Below are 15,233 nucleotides of genomic sequence, written 5' to 3' on the forward strand. Positions count from 1 at the left end.
CCCCCGCCACTTCAAACCCCTCAGATTGTTTTTCAGAGTCCATAGTCTCTCATGGTTCATCTCCCCTTCCAATTTACCCAAAAGCACATACCCTCCCCAATGTCCATAACCCTACCCCCCTTCTCCCAACCCCCATCCCCCCAGCAACCCACAGTTTGTTTCGTGAGATTAAGAGTCACTTATGGCTTGTCTCCCTCCCTATCCCATCTTGTTTCATGGATTCTTCTCCTACCCACTTAAGCCCCCATGTTGCATCACCACTCCCTCATATCAGGGAGATCATATGATAGTTGTCTTTCTCCGCTTGACTTATTTCGCTAAGCATGATACGCTCTAGTTCCATCCATGTTGTCGCAAATGGCAAGATTTCATTTCTTTTGATGGCTGCATAGTATTCCATTGTGTATATATACCACATCTTCTTGATCCATTCATCTGTTGATGGACATCTAGGTTCTTTCCATAGTTTGGCTATTGTGGACATTGCTGCTATAAACATTCGGGTGCACGTGCCCCTTTGGATCACTACGTTTGTATCTTTAGGGTAAATTCCCAGTAGTGCAATTGCTGGGTCATAGGGCAGTTCTATTTTCAACATTTTGAGGAACCTCCATGCTGTTTTCCAGAGTGGTTGCACCAGCTTGCATTCCCACCAACAGTGTAGGAGGGTTCCCCTTTCTCCGCATCCTCGCCAGCATCTGTCATTTCCTGACTTGTTGATTTTAGCCATTCTGACTGGTGTGAGGTGATATCTCATTGTGGTTTTGATTTGTATTTCCCTGATGCCGAGTGATATGGAGCACTTTTTCATGTGTCTGTTGGCCATCTGGATGTCTTCTTTGCAGAAACGTCTGTTCATGTCCTCTGCCCATTTCTTGATTGGATTATTTGTTCTTTGGGTGTTGAGTTTGTTAATTTCTTTATAGATTTTGGACACTAGTCCTTTATCTGATATGTCGTTTGCAAATATCTTCTCCCATTCTGTCAGTTGTCTTTTGGTTTTGTTAACTGTTTCCTTTGCTGTGCAAAAGCTTTTGATCTTGATGAAATCCCAAAAGTTCATTTTTGCCCTTGCTTCTCTTGCCTTTGGCGATGTTCCTAGGAAGATGTTGCTGCGGCTGAGGTCGAAGAGGTTGCTGCCTGTGTTCTCCTCAAGGATTTTGATGGATTCCTTTCTCACACTGAGGTCTTTAATCCATTTTGAATCTATTTTTGTGTGTGGTGTAAGGAAATGGTCCAATTTCATTTTTCTGCACGTGGCTGTCCAATTTTCCCAACACCATTTATTGAAGAGGCTGTCTTTTTTCCATTGGACATTCTTTCCTGCTTTGTCGAAGATTAGTTGACCATAGAGTTGAGGGTCTATTTCTGGGCTCTCTATTCTGTTCCATTGGTCTATGTGTCTGTTTTTTTATCAGAGAGAGAGAGGGGAGAGAGCGAGCACAGGCAGACAGAATGGCAGGCAGAGGCAGAGGGAGAAGCAGGCTCCATGCCGAGCAAGGAGCCCGATGTGGGACTCAAGCAAGGAGCCCGATGTGGGACTCAAGCAAGGAGCCCGATGTGGGACTCGATCCCAGGACGCTGGGATCATGACCTGAGCCGAAGGCAGCTGCTTAACCAACTGAGCCACCCAGGCGTCCCCCCCACTTTTGTCTGATTGTTATCATATATCATTTTACATATGTTGTAAACCCCACATTGCATCCTTAATTCTTTTTATTCAAATAGTTATATTTTTAGGAGATTCAACTATTAAAAGAAAAAAAGCCTTGTATGTTTACTGTACAGTTCCACTTTCTATTATTTTTCCTTCCTATGTATAGATCCATATTCTAATCTAACATTCCTTCTGCCTAAAAGACATTGTTCACATTTTTATAGTGTGTGTGAACTTGTAATCTATTTTTCAGCTTATATATTTATAAAATATCTTCATTTCTCCTTTATTTTTTAAAGATGCTGTCTGTGAACAAAGAATTCTACATTACAGGGTATTTTTTTTTTCAGTATTTTAAAAGATGTGACTCCACTATCTTCTCACTTGCATTGTTTCCAACAGGAAATCCTCTATATGTAATGTATCTTTGGAATGCCTTTAAAATTTTTTTATTTTTAGCAGTTTTGAGCAATTTGGTCATGATATGCTTTGGGATAGTTTTCACTGTTTTTTTAATGCTTCGGGTAGTTTTGAGCTTTTTGGGTCTGTGTGTTTATATAGTTCTACTCAAGTTTGGAAACATTTCTGCCCATTATTTCTAAAATGATTTTTTTGTCCTTCCATTTTTCTTCTCTCCAAATATATATTGGGCTCTTTGCTTTGAATTGTCCTATAGCCCTCACTAATCATTTCTTCCTTTCTTCTCTTTCTTTCTTTCTTTCTTTTTTCTTTTTACTCTCTTCTCCCTGAGTTTCATTTTGAAAAATCTCTAACTACTATGTTTTCAAGTTTGCTAACATTTTCTTTTGACATGGATAATATGCTGTTAATCCCATCCAGTGTATTTTCTTTCTATATGTTAGAGTTTTCATCTCCGGAAATTTTTATGTGGGTCTTTTTTATATCTTTCCTGTCTGTATTTAACTTTTTGAACATATGAAATACAGTCCTTACTTAATAACAGTTAGAACTTAATGTTCTTGACTGCTTATTCTAATGAGTGTCAGTTCAGCGTCAGTTTTGTTTGTTTCCTGCATTATGGCTCATGTTTTCCTGCTTCTTTATATGCTTGATAATTTTTAATTATATGTCAGATATGAAGTTTATGTTGTTGGGTGATGGATGTTTTTGTAGGTCTGTTCTAAATGTACAGTTAAGGCACTTGGAAATAGTTTTTTCCTTTTCAGTCTCACTTTACAATTTGTTATATGAAACCAGAGAAATGCTTGGTGTGGGGCTTGATTATTTCCTCTGCTAAGGCAAGACCCTTCTTTATCCTCTACTCAACGTCCTGTGAATTAGGAGTTTCTTCAGTCTGGCTGGTAGGAAGGGTGATATCCCTGTGTTTCTTTGAGTGTAGAGCAGCTTGGATCTTCCCCTGACCTCAGGTAGTTTATTTGCATGTGCTGATCTGTTACATGTCTGAATACCTGATAGAGACCCTCTTCTTTGCTCTTTCTTTCTCTTTCCACAGCTCTCTTTTCTCCATTACTCTGGGAATCTCCACCAAGTTTCTCCTTTCCTACAGCGTTATCATATGGCTCTTCTCATTTGTTTCCTCTCCCCCAGGAGAACAGTCTCTTGTGATCTGATGTCCAATTTTTTGAAATATTTTCACATATTTTGTCTATATTTTGGATTGTTTCAGGCAGGAGGATAAATCTGGCCTCTGTTACTCAGTCTTGGCTATCGTAGAAGTCAAGCCTCTTAACTTTGGCTAATTTTCTATTTTAAAACACTTAAAATTTTAAATAGAAGAATTCATCCATCTTTACCTTAACGGCTTCTGTCTTTGGTGTCATGCTTGAAACACTTCTGTGTTTGACGGCTTATAAAATATTTACCTATATTTTTTTCAATGTCTTTGACTGCCTTATTTTTATATTCAGATGTTTTGTTATAGACAATTCGGAAAATAGCTAATTTGGAGGCAGAAACCCCTGAAGTGCCTCAACAGACACATGGCCAGTCCCCATCTTAACCTATTTCCTGTCCTGCATTTTGCTATCCCTTTATTTTTTATATAGTTGTAATCCTAGGGTGTATGTCATTACCATGTTCATTCAGTACATTTTCCATCTTCCTACATAATCTTTATAATTGTATCTTAATGACTGAATTATATTTCATCCAATGAGTACACTGCAATTAGTGCAATTATGCTAGCTTTACCTATATTGCTAAACATTTGAGTTATTTCTTCAAATAGAGTATATGAAACATAATAATCTGGCAGGCATTTTTAGGGAATCTTAATTTTGCCTACTTTTTTTTTTTTTTTTTTTTTTTGCCACGGTGGACAGAGATGCAGGTACAGTTCCTCTCTCGCAGTGTCATTGCTTCCGCCTCCAGACCTACACCAGTACCCTCCGGGCATCCCTGTCTGTGTGCAAATGAGAAAGAAATAAAAACATGAGTTTCTTAATAGTGCAGTCCATTTCTTATTACTCAGATCATTAAAACTAGGAAGAGTTTTTAAAGAGCTTATAATGTACATTGTTTGTATGTATTAACAAGGCATGTGAATTGGTTTCTAATTATTATTTGTGCTTGGTTCTTTCTAGGAAAGTTGCTATTCACGTCCAGCATATCATAATGCAGAATTCTCTCTCAGTACCACCGAAAGATCAAGGTAAGATAAACCGTGCTGAGGAAAGTGGTAATGCGTGTGTTATAAATAGTGGAAATTGACACATTCAGTGCCACTGTCCCCCAACCAGAGGTAATTTATTTCCTGGAACTGAGAACAAAATTCTAATTATATCAGAAGGTTGATTTCCTTTGGTAAATTATTGAAGCATATGAAGGACATGTATGTTTGACTGAGAACTCCCCGAGAGTAGGACCATCTCATCGCCACACAAAGCTCACAGAACCCAGGCCATGAGTCAGCAGTTAGTTGGCACCCATTGAAGTCAACAGCAATTATCAGGTATTGATTTTGGTGAAACAGAATGACGTGTTTTAATGAGAAGACTACATATGTGTATATATATTCTTACACACATGCACGTGTACAACACACATGTAGAGAGAGGGGATATTCACTAATACATTTCTTTGACTTGTTTCTTCTCATAGTCATTTAGAAAGAAACAGGAATTACTTTATTCAGATCCAGCCCCACGTGATTTGTAAAGAAAGTCATGGCTTTTTTAAAAGGAACTCTTGGAGGTTTCAAAATAGCAGTTTATAGGTGGAGATAGAGTTTTTTCTGAATAAAGAGTAATTAAATTTCCGTCACTGTCAGGGCAAACTCTAACCTTTAGGAAGAATTCAAGTCTTTCACCTGCCCCTACATGTTCTCTTCTACACAGAAGAGAAGTTTTGATATGTATGTGAGAAAAATAATGTCTTTAATAATGTAAATTTGGGCTTCCTACAAGGAAGACATAACTTTTAATGAATGAGGGAATTCGCTATAAAGAACCCTTAACCGTAGCAAACACTCTTTGATCTCTCTACCAAAAGGAAGCATCATAACTGTTAAGAGCATAGAGTCCAGGTCTGACATTCAGTTCTACCACTGAATTGCATACCTTAGGTATGTCACTTGACTCCACTTTCTCCTCTATAAATCTGTAAAATGAACATAGTAAGTACTACCCTATGGTCACATGGAGATGAAAGGAGATATGCACATGAATCACCCAGCATATTCCTACTTGTGTACGAGGCATTGTAAGATGATAGTGGCTATCCTCTTGATGGTCATTATTGATATCTGGGCTCCCTCCATCTGAGGAGGCTGATGCAATGAGATGAGCATGGCTGCCTCCGGCTTCAGGTACCTTCAGGTACCAGGTACCTTAAAACGCCAAGCATGATCCATGGGGACCCAAGGGAAGTAAATACAGAGCGGACCTCAGGCTTACTTCTGGTCCAGACATTTGACCAAAGGAAGATTAAGTGTCCTTAAGACTCACATGAGATCCAGTCCTGAGCACAAGGGCAAGAAAGGGCATGGGGTAAGAGAGAAAGGAGAGAACCCTAATTAGAAACAGAAAGTGCATTTCCTGTGAGTGTTTTCTGGTGTATATCCTTTGGAAGATATCTGTAGTATTAGGTAGCTGATCAAGGGGTTGGAAACTTAGTGTCCTAGCTGGTATCACCTTGTTCATCTGGGCTAGTGGTGTGACTGCTTAGAAGGAAGAGCACAGGACTGAATGTCAGGAAAACTGGCCTCCTTTCCCACATCTACTGCCAACCAGCTGTGGAACTTCACACAACTTATTTTGCTTGTAAGCCTCGGTTTCCCCATTAGTAAATTCAGGATTACTAGATATTCTTCTCCATCTCTAAAAGGCGGTAAATCTGTGTAATGAAGCAATGAGCCGCTTGGTTTCCATCTAATATGGGAGAGTCATTCATGTCACCTCTCATGCCTCCTGCCTCCTTTGTTTCTCATCAGGCCTTATTCTGGTTTTGTGTGTGTGTGTGTGTGTCTTCTTCTTGAGCTACATGAGCTTAGTTACCTCCATGGGCCTAGCCAGAAAATAAGATACCTTCAAGCCTAGCAAGGAGTTCAGTAGCACTCATAAATACTTTGTCAGTCTTTTCTGGGACCAGAGATGCTTGAGCCCCAAGCCCAGAATTTAAAGAGAAAAAGAAAAAATAACTAAAAGAGCTCAATTAATCAAGTGCCTCCAGTGTGGTAGTCACTCTTCCCACAACTTTGTTTCCTTTAATCCTCACCATAAATTAGATATAATCTTTGACAGGTTCAGGGAGATTGGTTACTTTTACCAAGATCACCAGTCAAGGAAGTGACAGCTAAGACTTGAACCCAGAGCTATCAAAATCCAAAACTCGCTATGTGTTCCCTGTGTCACAGGGTAAATCTATAAAGAGTATTTCTAGTTCTATTTTTAGATCATCCCCCTTTTTCTTCTTTGATCAGCCATATGAATTTATGTTTCTGTCATCAAATGTAATCAGTTAGGTGACAAGAGTTAATTAGGTGACATTTGTTAATTAAATGCTGAGTAATTTATTTAACACATCATTGATGGCTATCTAAAATTATGGTGCTTAAACATTTCAGACTTATAAACACACATGAACATATATTATACATACTAATATATGAAATTCAGGTTAAGATATTACTAGCAGAGTTGTGGAGCTTAAGAAAATCCAATGTGTCACATAGTGCCTCCTAACAAAATTTCCATGGTGGAAGCAGATTTAATGATCACCAGTATAATAGTTAACCAGTCAGATCCAAAGATCTGAGGGATCTTTGTGCTTTTACAAAACACAAAATCCTATTAGAAGAGCAGACATGTATGTAATTAACTAAACTCATGGCAAATGCTGTATTGAAAGTGTGACATCCTTTGTGAACCTGGATGAAGGGATCATTGGTTAGGCCAGAAGTTTTGAGGCTGATGTTTTGGGGGGGAAACACACCAGAGGAGATGACATTTGTTCAGGACATTAATCCATGTGTAGAACACAAAGAAGTGGACTTTAAGGGTCAAGGGATATGGGCTTAATGCTGAAAAAGAACTGGAGGAAACTAATTAGAAATTCTAGTGCCTTCTATTTAAATGTTTTCTAATTTTGGATAAGAGGATTTAATATCATATTATCACTCTAATGATAATCTGTAGTGTATTAAAAGCTTTCCAGTATAATTTAGTGTCATCATTATTCCTTTTTGTGTGAAAGTATTACGTATCGAATCTCCAGAAGTTCATTAGACTTACTTCATTACGGTATTCTGTCTTCTCATGCATTTGGGATTTGGAGGTAGGATTTACGGTTTTCCTATAACTTTCTGGTTTTTTGCTTGATATTTTCAAATGGTAAGATAATAGAATTTTAAGGGTGGATATTTCGTGTTGGAAAATAGCAAATTGTAGCAAGTAATAGACCATGTTTTGAAAAAAAAAAAAGGGTATGAAAACAATGGAATAAAGCCAACTACAGTTGTTGTAACATCTACTTTAAATTTGTTGAAGGACAGACAAAACCACCACAGTGATTGAAAATGCACATGAATTTTTTACTTGCCAGATAAGGAACACACAAATGAGCAGCTCTGCCCCATGGTTCTTTGACAGGACAGTTTATGCTTTCCATGTGCCAGAAAGTTCACTGTGGTGATGCCGATGAAGGATCAAAGTTTGCTCCTCAGAGAAGACAGGATGAATTGTTGGTCTCCAGGTAGTTGGTTGAAACAAGTCCTACTGTTCAATGGATAGGAAAGAGTCTTCATTTAAGCCCAGGGAAGGTCTGTTTTACTGGAGTCGTTCGAAATTCATCTTTTGCCAACTTCACAATTCAGTTTTGCCATTAACGAGGCAAATGTGCTGCAGGTAGAAGGGTCTTCTTACGCAGGTCTTCCAACATTCTTCTCAGCTCTGTCATAATATTTGCATTGTTCAAAGGTAGTTTTCCAATTGTGAGTGCTATTTTTAGTCAATGAGACTAATAATAAGTGGGAGTGAGGACACAGCAGATGCTTTGAGGCAAGAGGGTCTTAATGACCCCCTTTGGAACAACAGCAGTTAGCTAAATATGCAGTCAACCCTGACTCAATTCCAAAACCTGTACAGTGTTTAACACTGCAGTCATGGCCATTACCATGTATCATGTGAATTCAGATTTGGATCTAAAAAAAAAAAAAAATACAAAAAACAAAAAACATGGATTTTCTGGTTTAATAAAATACTTTTAAAATAATTATGGTATGGCTTAAAAATGTAGACTTAAAATATATATATACTTAAATTCAACAGAAGCATTTTAGTAGTTGTGAATATAGCATATTAGAACTCAGGGAACAGTTGGAGAAAGTAGTGAATTTTTTTTTTTTTAAGTTTAGCAAAATGTTCTTCTAGGCTCCTAGAATCATGTTCTTCATAAACTTCTTGATGAATTTTTTTGTCTCTGGCAGGCTTTCAAGCACTTTGGCATGTAGTGGCTTCTCATATATACATTAAATTTTGTTGAAAATGCTTTAAACTCAAACTTCAAAAAAATTCTTAGACTTAGATGCTGTGAAAACATTTTAATCTGTGCTTCTTGACAAAACACCAAGATGGGAGTTCCCAAGTCTGCGTGTTCACTTAACAAATATGTACTGCCTTTGGAGAGACCATGAGGAAGGAGCACAGAAGGAAAAAGGAAATCCAAATGAAGCTCTACAATTTCGGCTCAGTTTCAGTAAAGCTGTGCTGCCTATGAGAATAGTTTACTTTCTGTGAGGACTTAACCTAAAAATGGTTTATTGTCTTATTATCTAACTACAGTTTGACTCTTTACATCATGGTATTGAAGCCGCTTCTTAAGTTCCAGTCCTATCTTCTCTTCTCCTTTCCCCTCTCCTTCCTTCCCCCTCTCTTCCTGCTCCCTCAGTCTGGGGAAAGAATACTGAACTAAGAGCTGACGAGCTGAGCTCTCTTGACCCTTCCACCCTTCTTTTCAGGCTCTTTGATCTTGGCCAAATCAGTGAGCCTTTCCCTTCATCTCTCAACTGGGAACAGTAATTCTTGCTCTGGACCAGCCAGATGAGATAAGATACAGTTGATGCTCCTCATTCATGAGAGCCCCGCACTATAAGGTTGTAGCTAATACTGAACTGCTGCCCCACAGCATTAGGTTCCTGTGAGGCTCTGGTCACAGCACAATATTTTCACCAACTATCAGTACAGAACCTAGCTTTCTGTGGAGTCCTTAACCCTGAGCTCACAGACACAGCATGATCACTCATGCCTTAAACAAAGCTTATCTACCACATGTCTTTTTTCTACAAAGCACATCCGTGTTTTCTCACACTTAGGAACACTGGACAGCATAGCAGCCCTGTGCTTGACAGTGAAATCACCAACCAAAGAGGGAAAAAAATAAGAAAAAGGTGACACTAAATAGAGCACGGAAATGATACTTGTTTGTAATAGAAGAGCTGCAAGAAGGCAGAGAGCATCAGCCACGGCTGAGAATGTGTGCATGGCGTGACTCACGTGTTTCGCTTGTACGTGTCCATACAGGCATCGCCAGTATGGATTTGGGGACTGTAAAGAAATTTTAGCAAGCAGGCGAAATTTGTACCTCTAGAATCTGAAAATATGAGGATCAACTATAATTTACCTTGTAAATTCTTTTAAAATGCAATATAAATCTCAGAATAATGTGCCAAATAAGTTACTTTGGGTAACATTTAGCTCAAATACAAGAATTTTGTGCAAAGTTGATTTTTGGTATTTATGAGTATAGCATATAAAAACTTTGGGAACTGGAACACCTGGGTGGCTCAGTGGGTTAAAGCCTCTGCCTTCAGCTCGGGTCATGATCTCAGGGTCCTGGGATCGAGCCCCACATCAGGCTCTCTGCTCGGCGGGGAGCCTGCTTCCCCCTCTCTCTCTTCCTGCCTCTCTGCCTACTTGTGATCTCTGTCAAATAAATAAATAAAATCTTTAAAAAAAAATAAATAAATAAATAAAACTCAGGGAACACTTTGATGTTATCAACACACTGATAACTGATATAATCAATGTCAATTTCATAAAGTAATAAATATAAGGCACTTGTGTGGCTCAGCCTGTTAAGTGTCTGGCTTCAGGTCAGATCCTGATCTCAGGGTCCTGGGATCCGGCCCCGAGTTGGGCTGCTGGCTCAGTGGTAAGTCTGTTTCTCCCTCTCCCTCTGTCCCTTCCCACCATTTGTGCTCTCATGCATTCTCTCTCTCAAATAAAATCTTTTAAAAAAATAAAAATAAAGTAATATATTATTTGAAAGAGACCGCAAGTCTTTAGCTCAGTAAAGCTATGAATACAACTATTAATGCAAATTCTTTAGCTCTTCAGCCCTCACATTTAATGCACAGTAGCAAAGAGAACCACTATAATCTGATGCTTTGTGTTTAGTGGTTAACATGGCTTTGTCACCTCATTATTGTTGGGGAGGGGTCATTCCCTATGTATTACCAACATATTAAGTTTTTAAATATGTGACATCCATATGGAAACATTTTCATCTTAACTAGTGGTATAAATGCTGTTCTTGGACTTTTGGTACCATTTTATGTCATAGACCATCTAGCTTTGCGCAGTGGCAGTATTGTAGCCAATGAGGTTTATCCGAGGCGCGATTATTGCTAATTGTCATAGACCATCTACAAATTGACATTTTCAAGCTGGTTTTGGTTAACTTACTTAATGTTGGAAACTGGAACTTTCCAGTGTAATAATACCACTGCAAAATACCACTATAGACTATTGGTATGTTATGCTGTTGACAGCATTACAAATGGAAAACACACAAATACCTATAGAAATTTCCTTATAGAACAAAATGGAAATGACCTGGGAGGCCTGCAGCTTATCAGGTAGACCTTATATTGGAAGTTATTTTCCTATTTTGAGCTATCATGCTAGGGTTTAGAATATTCTTATTAGTAAATTCAGATTATGAGTTTGTTGTTTGAAATAGCCATATTTCCCTGCTTAAAAAACAGGCTACTAATCAGATAGTCCGCTTGGGCATGTATCAATGTCATTGCGGCTATTTGGCAGCAGAGTCTCTCAGAAGCTCCAATTAACCATGCAAATATATTTCATAGCATCACATTCCACTTTGTCAGAACCCCTGCTGCCTTTATATTATTAACATAAATGCAGGTGCAAATAGCATTTATGTTCTTTGATAGAAAGCAGTTGGAGACATTTCACTGAGGGACACAACACTTTCAGATTGTGTACATCTGTTCAAATAATGTATCTAGCCCCAGTGACATGAACACAAGGATGGAAACATCTGCCCCTGAGACCATTTGCCATATAGCAGATGCTTACATCTTTATTTATGCAGATGGTTGGTATGATGAGTTGAGCCGAGATAAAAGCAAAGAAGTTTGACAGAGGTATTTAGGATGCTTTGCAAGCCAGAAAGGTAGGCTAGGCATTTCATGTTTGTAAAAGTCTAATACTAATAAGAACAGAAATACATAAGTCTTACAGTGCTTTAATGGATAAACATACTGTCCTATCTGTAAAGTAATTGGCACCAAAATTATTAAGATCCTTACAGAAATTCCAACATGCAACTTATACTAGAAACAAAAACGTACTAGTTTTGTTTGATAAAATAGTTTAAAATGATTGGGAATGCATTTTGTTACAAGTTCTTTAAAAACAGTGCTTTATGTTTTAAAAGATTTTATACTACCAAGAGAACCTTGTGGTGGCATTTCTTTAAACTGGGGGAAAGTACAAACATCATTAGTTTAAATGTAATTTATGAGCTATTCCATGAATATAAATTCACACTAAGTAAAATAAATTTCTGAAGCATTACACCCTTGTAAGATTTTTGTCAAGCATTTCATTACTTAATCTTCATTCTAACATTTCCAACTACTGAAGTCTTAATTATAGTTGATATTTTTATTAGGATAAATTACCTTTAGATGCTTTATTTTCAAAACTCTGTCCTATGGATCTGCCATATTATATTCTCACAGGAAACCACAGTGAAAGAAATAGAAACTTATCAACCAATAGCAAGACATTTCCAGATTTTCTTTTCTCATTCACAAACCCAACAAAAAAAATCATAGACTCTCAGAAGAGCTGGGACATTAGATTTTATCTAAGTTTGCAGTTCTCAAACTTTTTAGTTTCAGGACCCCTTTATACGCCTAAAAATCTGAGGACTTTAAAGAACATTTGTGTATATCCATTGTATCTATTGGTATTTATCATATTTGAGATTATAAACTGAAAAATATATATATATATATTTGTGAGTTCATTTTAAAATAAGGATAAGAAGCTCATTACAGCTTAATATAAGTAACCTGTTTTATGTAATTGAAACATTTAATGAGAAGACTGGCATTGACTTTTGTTCTTTGCAAATATGTTTTACAAGTCTGGCTTCATTAAAAATGGCGGAGTCACACATCTGGTCTTACATACAGTATGTTGTGATATGTCATTTATGTTGAGGTGTTTGTAGGAAATCCAGCTTTCCAGTAGCTGGAAACAGAGGGAGTATATTAATAGCCTTTTCAGGTAATTGTGCCTCTTCTTCTTTGATACAACACTAAAATATGTCCTATAACTGTAACTGACTTCAAATAAGTCAGGTCACTTCTTAAAGTTTAGTTGTGATGAGAAATTTGAAACCACGTCAAGGTACTTCTCTTCTTCTACTTTTTGGTCTTACTCTTGAGTGAGTCTTTTAACCATACATGTAACATCAGGTATTGGGTTTTTTTTGGGGGGGGGAAGTTCATTGAGTTTGCAGATCTTCTATATAACATTTTACTCAGTATTTGAAAGATTTGTTAATGTAACTGCCAGTCTCATTTCAAAAATAACTGAGTATTGGGAAACTTCAAGCTCCCAGTGATGGAGTCATGTTTTCCAAAATTCTGCCACTTTTAAGAATGAGTTTTATCACTGGCAACGGTTATCATCAGATGTTTTTTCTTGTGACAAGCTCTGTTCATTCACTTTTGAGATAATGTCTGCCAAGTACCTAAATTTGACCATGCTCTTTCAATATGTGTCTGTCAGCTGTAGTGTCAGGTAGAAGTGGCATTCTGTGACAAAAGCCACTAGTTCAGCTTTGCAACTACATGGCTCAAGTGCTTGGCCTCAAGTCATCCTTCGGTGTGCAGCAGGAGGTTCTATGACTATGAACCATTCCATCACACAGAGTTTTTAAAAGGCATGGTTTTTATAAAACTAAAATTTGTGCTGCCTCTGTGTTACTGTACTGAGAGAGTGTGTTGGTAAAGAATATGGCTGTGTGGACAGTTTGCTGTCACTGCCTGAATTCAGGCTAAGGTGTCAGAGCAGTTTTACCCAATTCTCCCTTTTGTCCCATTAGTGCAACAGATGCAGAGATCAACGCACTGGGAAAGGCAAACGGCATCTTGTTATTAGTATGAGAAGACAGTGTCGGGCCCCTTCCCAGGGTTGGTAGACCACACTTTGAGACGTGATGATCCACTGTAATCCTCTCATGTTAAAGGAGGCAACTAAAGTCCAATAAGGATTATTATCTTGCTCAGATCCATTCCTGTAGCAAAAGGAAGAACCAAAGCTAGACCCCTGCCCTCCTTTTAATATGTGATGTAATTTGTTTGCTTTTCCCTGAGGAACTCCCTCTCCCCCGCAACCACCAAGAAAGGAAATCCCCCAGATCCAAACCATAGGCCATAGCACTGAAGCCCTAATGTTTGATCAAGTTTATTAAAGAGGCAGGACTTGCCACATGAGAAATCCAGAAGTTCTTTCAGCATTTTTAGACTTTTTTGTTCAGTCCTAGTGTTCTTCAGTGACTTCATTTCAAAAGCAGGTGGTATAGGATCACAAAACCTATATTATCTCTAAAATTATAAAACACCTTTGTAATAATTTTTTTCTTCATTCACATCATAAAAAAATACAGCAGTATTTGGAAGTGCCATTAAATTTATTGTGTAATTGTTGCTTTTTAAAAATGACATTTTGGTGTGAACCTGATTTGCTTACTAGAAGCTCTGTAAAAGAAGGCCACCCAGGCAAGAGTGGCCCAGGACACTGAAGGGGATCACTCTGTGTATTAACTCTCTCTCCAGCAATGATACTATGGCTTCCTATTACATGGCACTCACCAGCCACCAGAGGAGACTGACATGTAAATAGATAAGTTGTGAAACACTTTTGTAATAAGTTCAGTGTGTTGGAATGTAAGGGAGAACAGCTTTAGTGCCAGACAGACCTGGGTTCAAATTTTACTCTCACTTACCAGCCTTGTGCCCTTTCAAGAAACACTCTGTTTCCGTGTCTGTAGACTGGAGATGTTAATAGTAAGTTGGTGGAGGATTAAATGAGATATAATAAATTAAGCACAAAATCTGACTCCTGACAGAAGGACATTTTAGGATTACACAATGGAATTTAAGGTATAGGGGATTGAGGAATGAATAGAAGCTGATGAGTAGAGACAGGGACCATATACACTAACTACTATTTAATTTTCTCATGAAGAACAGAAAGGAGATAGGACAGTAGCCTGAGGAGGAGATAGATCCCAAATACATTCCTAATTGGTGTCTCGCACTTTATATATTTGTGTTCAGCAAAAGCAAAGGAGAAAGCAAGACAATATAGTTGAGAGTTAATAGTTCACTCATTTAGTGAATAACATACTGTGTGATGGCTGTGTATCAGATACTGATCTGAAGACTCAGGTCTTGGCAGTGAATAAAATAAGCTCCTCTTGCTTGGAGCTTGTATTCCAACAGGAGGAAACAGATAATATAATATCATTATAATGAAGGACAGTAAGAGCAGAGAAAGAAACAGCAGGTGATCACATGGGGCTAAGCAGGTACTTTTAGACAGGATGGTCAGGGAAGGCTGGGAGCTCACTGATGGTGGAGGATCCCTGAAACACCAGGAGGGGCCTAGAGAGAAGCATGAGGTACAGAACAGGGTTGGAAATACTCCCATTTCCTCATTCTAAAATGCAAATTTTTTTACATTTTAGTGTCTCAGGACTTGAGGTAGATGGAATTGTACATTTAGAGTAGCAGTGCTTCTGCCTCCTTTCCCCTCACCCCATAATAGGAAAT

General features: G+C 38.1%; 1 protein-coding gene and 1 non-coding gene across 5 annotated transcripts in view; both read left to right on the plus strand.

Annotated features, from left to right (window-relative positions):
- The window catches only part of ZNF438 (zinc finger protein 438), a 184,738-nt gene that overhangs the window by 153,376 nt on the left and 16,129 nt on the right, over positions 1-15,233 (plus strand). For all 4 annotated transcript variants that reach the window (XM_044227203.1, XM_044227201.1, XM_044227202.1 and 1 more), the window contains one exon: positions 4,222-4,289. In XM_044227203.1, the coding sequence (XP_044083138.1) occupies positions 4,253-4,289 (37 nt within the window). In that variant the 5' untranslated portion in view covers positions 4,222-4,252. The remainder of the gene's footprint in view (positions 1-4,221; positions 4,290-15,233) is intronic.
- On the plus strand, positions 10,704-10,844 carry LOC122892730. The gene has a single exon (XR_006381454.1). It is a non-coding gene; the product is annotated as a U4 spliceosomal RNA (small nuclear RNA).

Source organism: Neovison vison, chromosome 12, assembly GCF_020171115.1.
Source record: "Neovison vison isolate M4711 chromosome 12, ASM_NN_V1, whole genome shotgun sequence".
Classification (NCBI taxonomy): Eukaryota; Metazoa; Chordata; class Mammalia; order Carnivora; family Mustelidae; genus Neogale; species Neogale vison.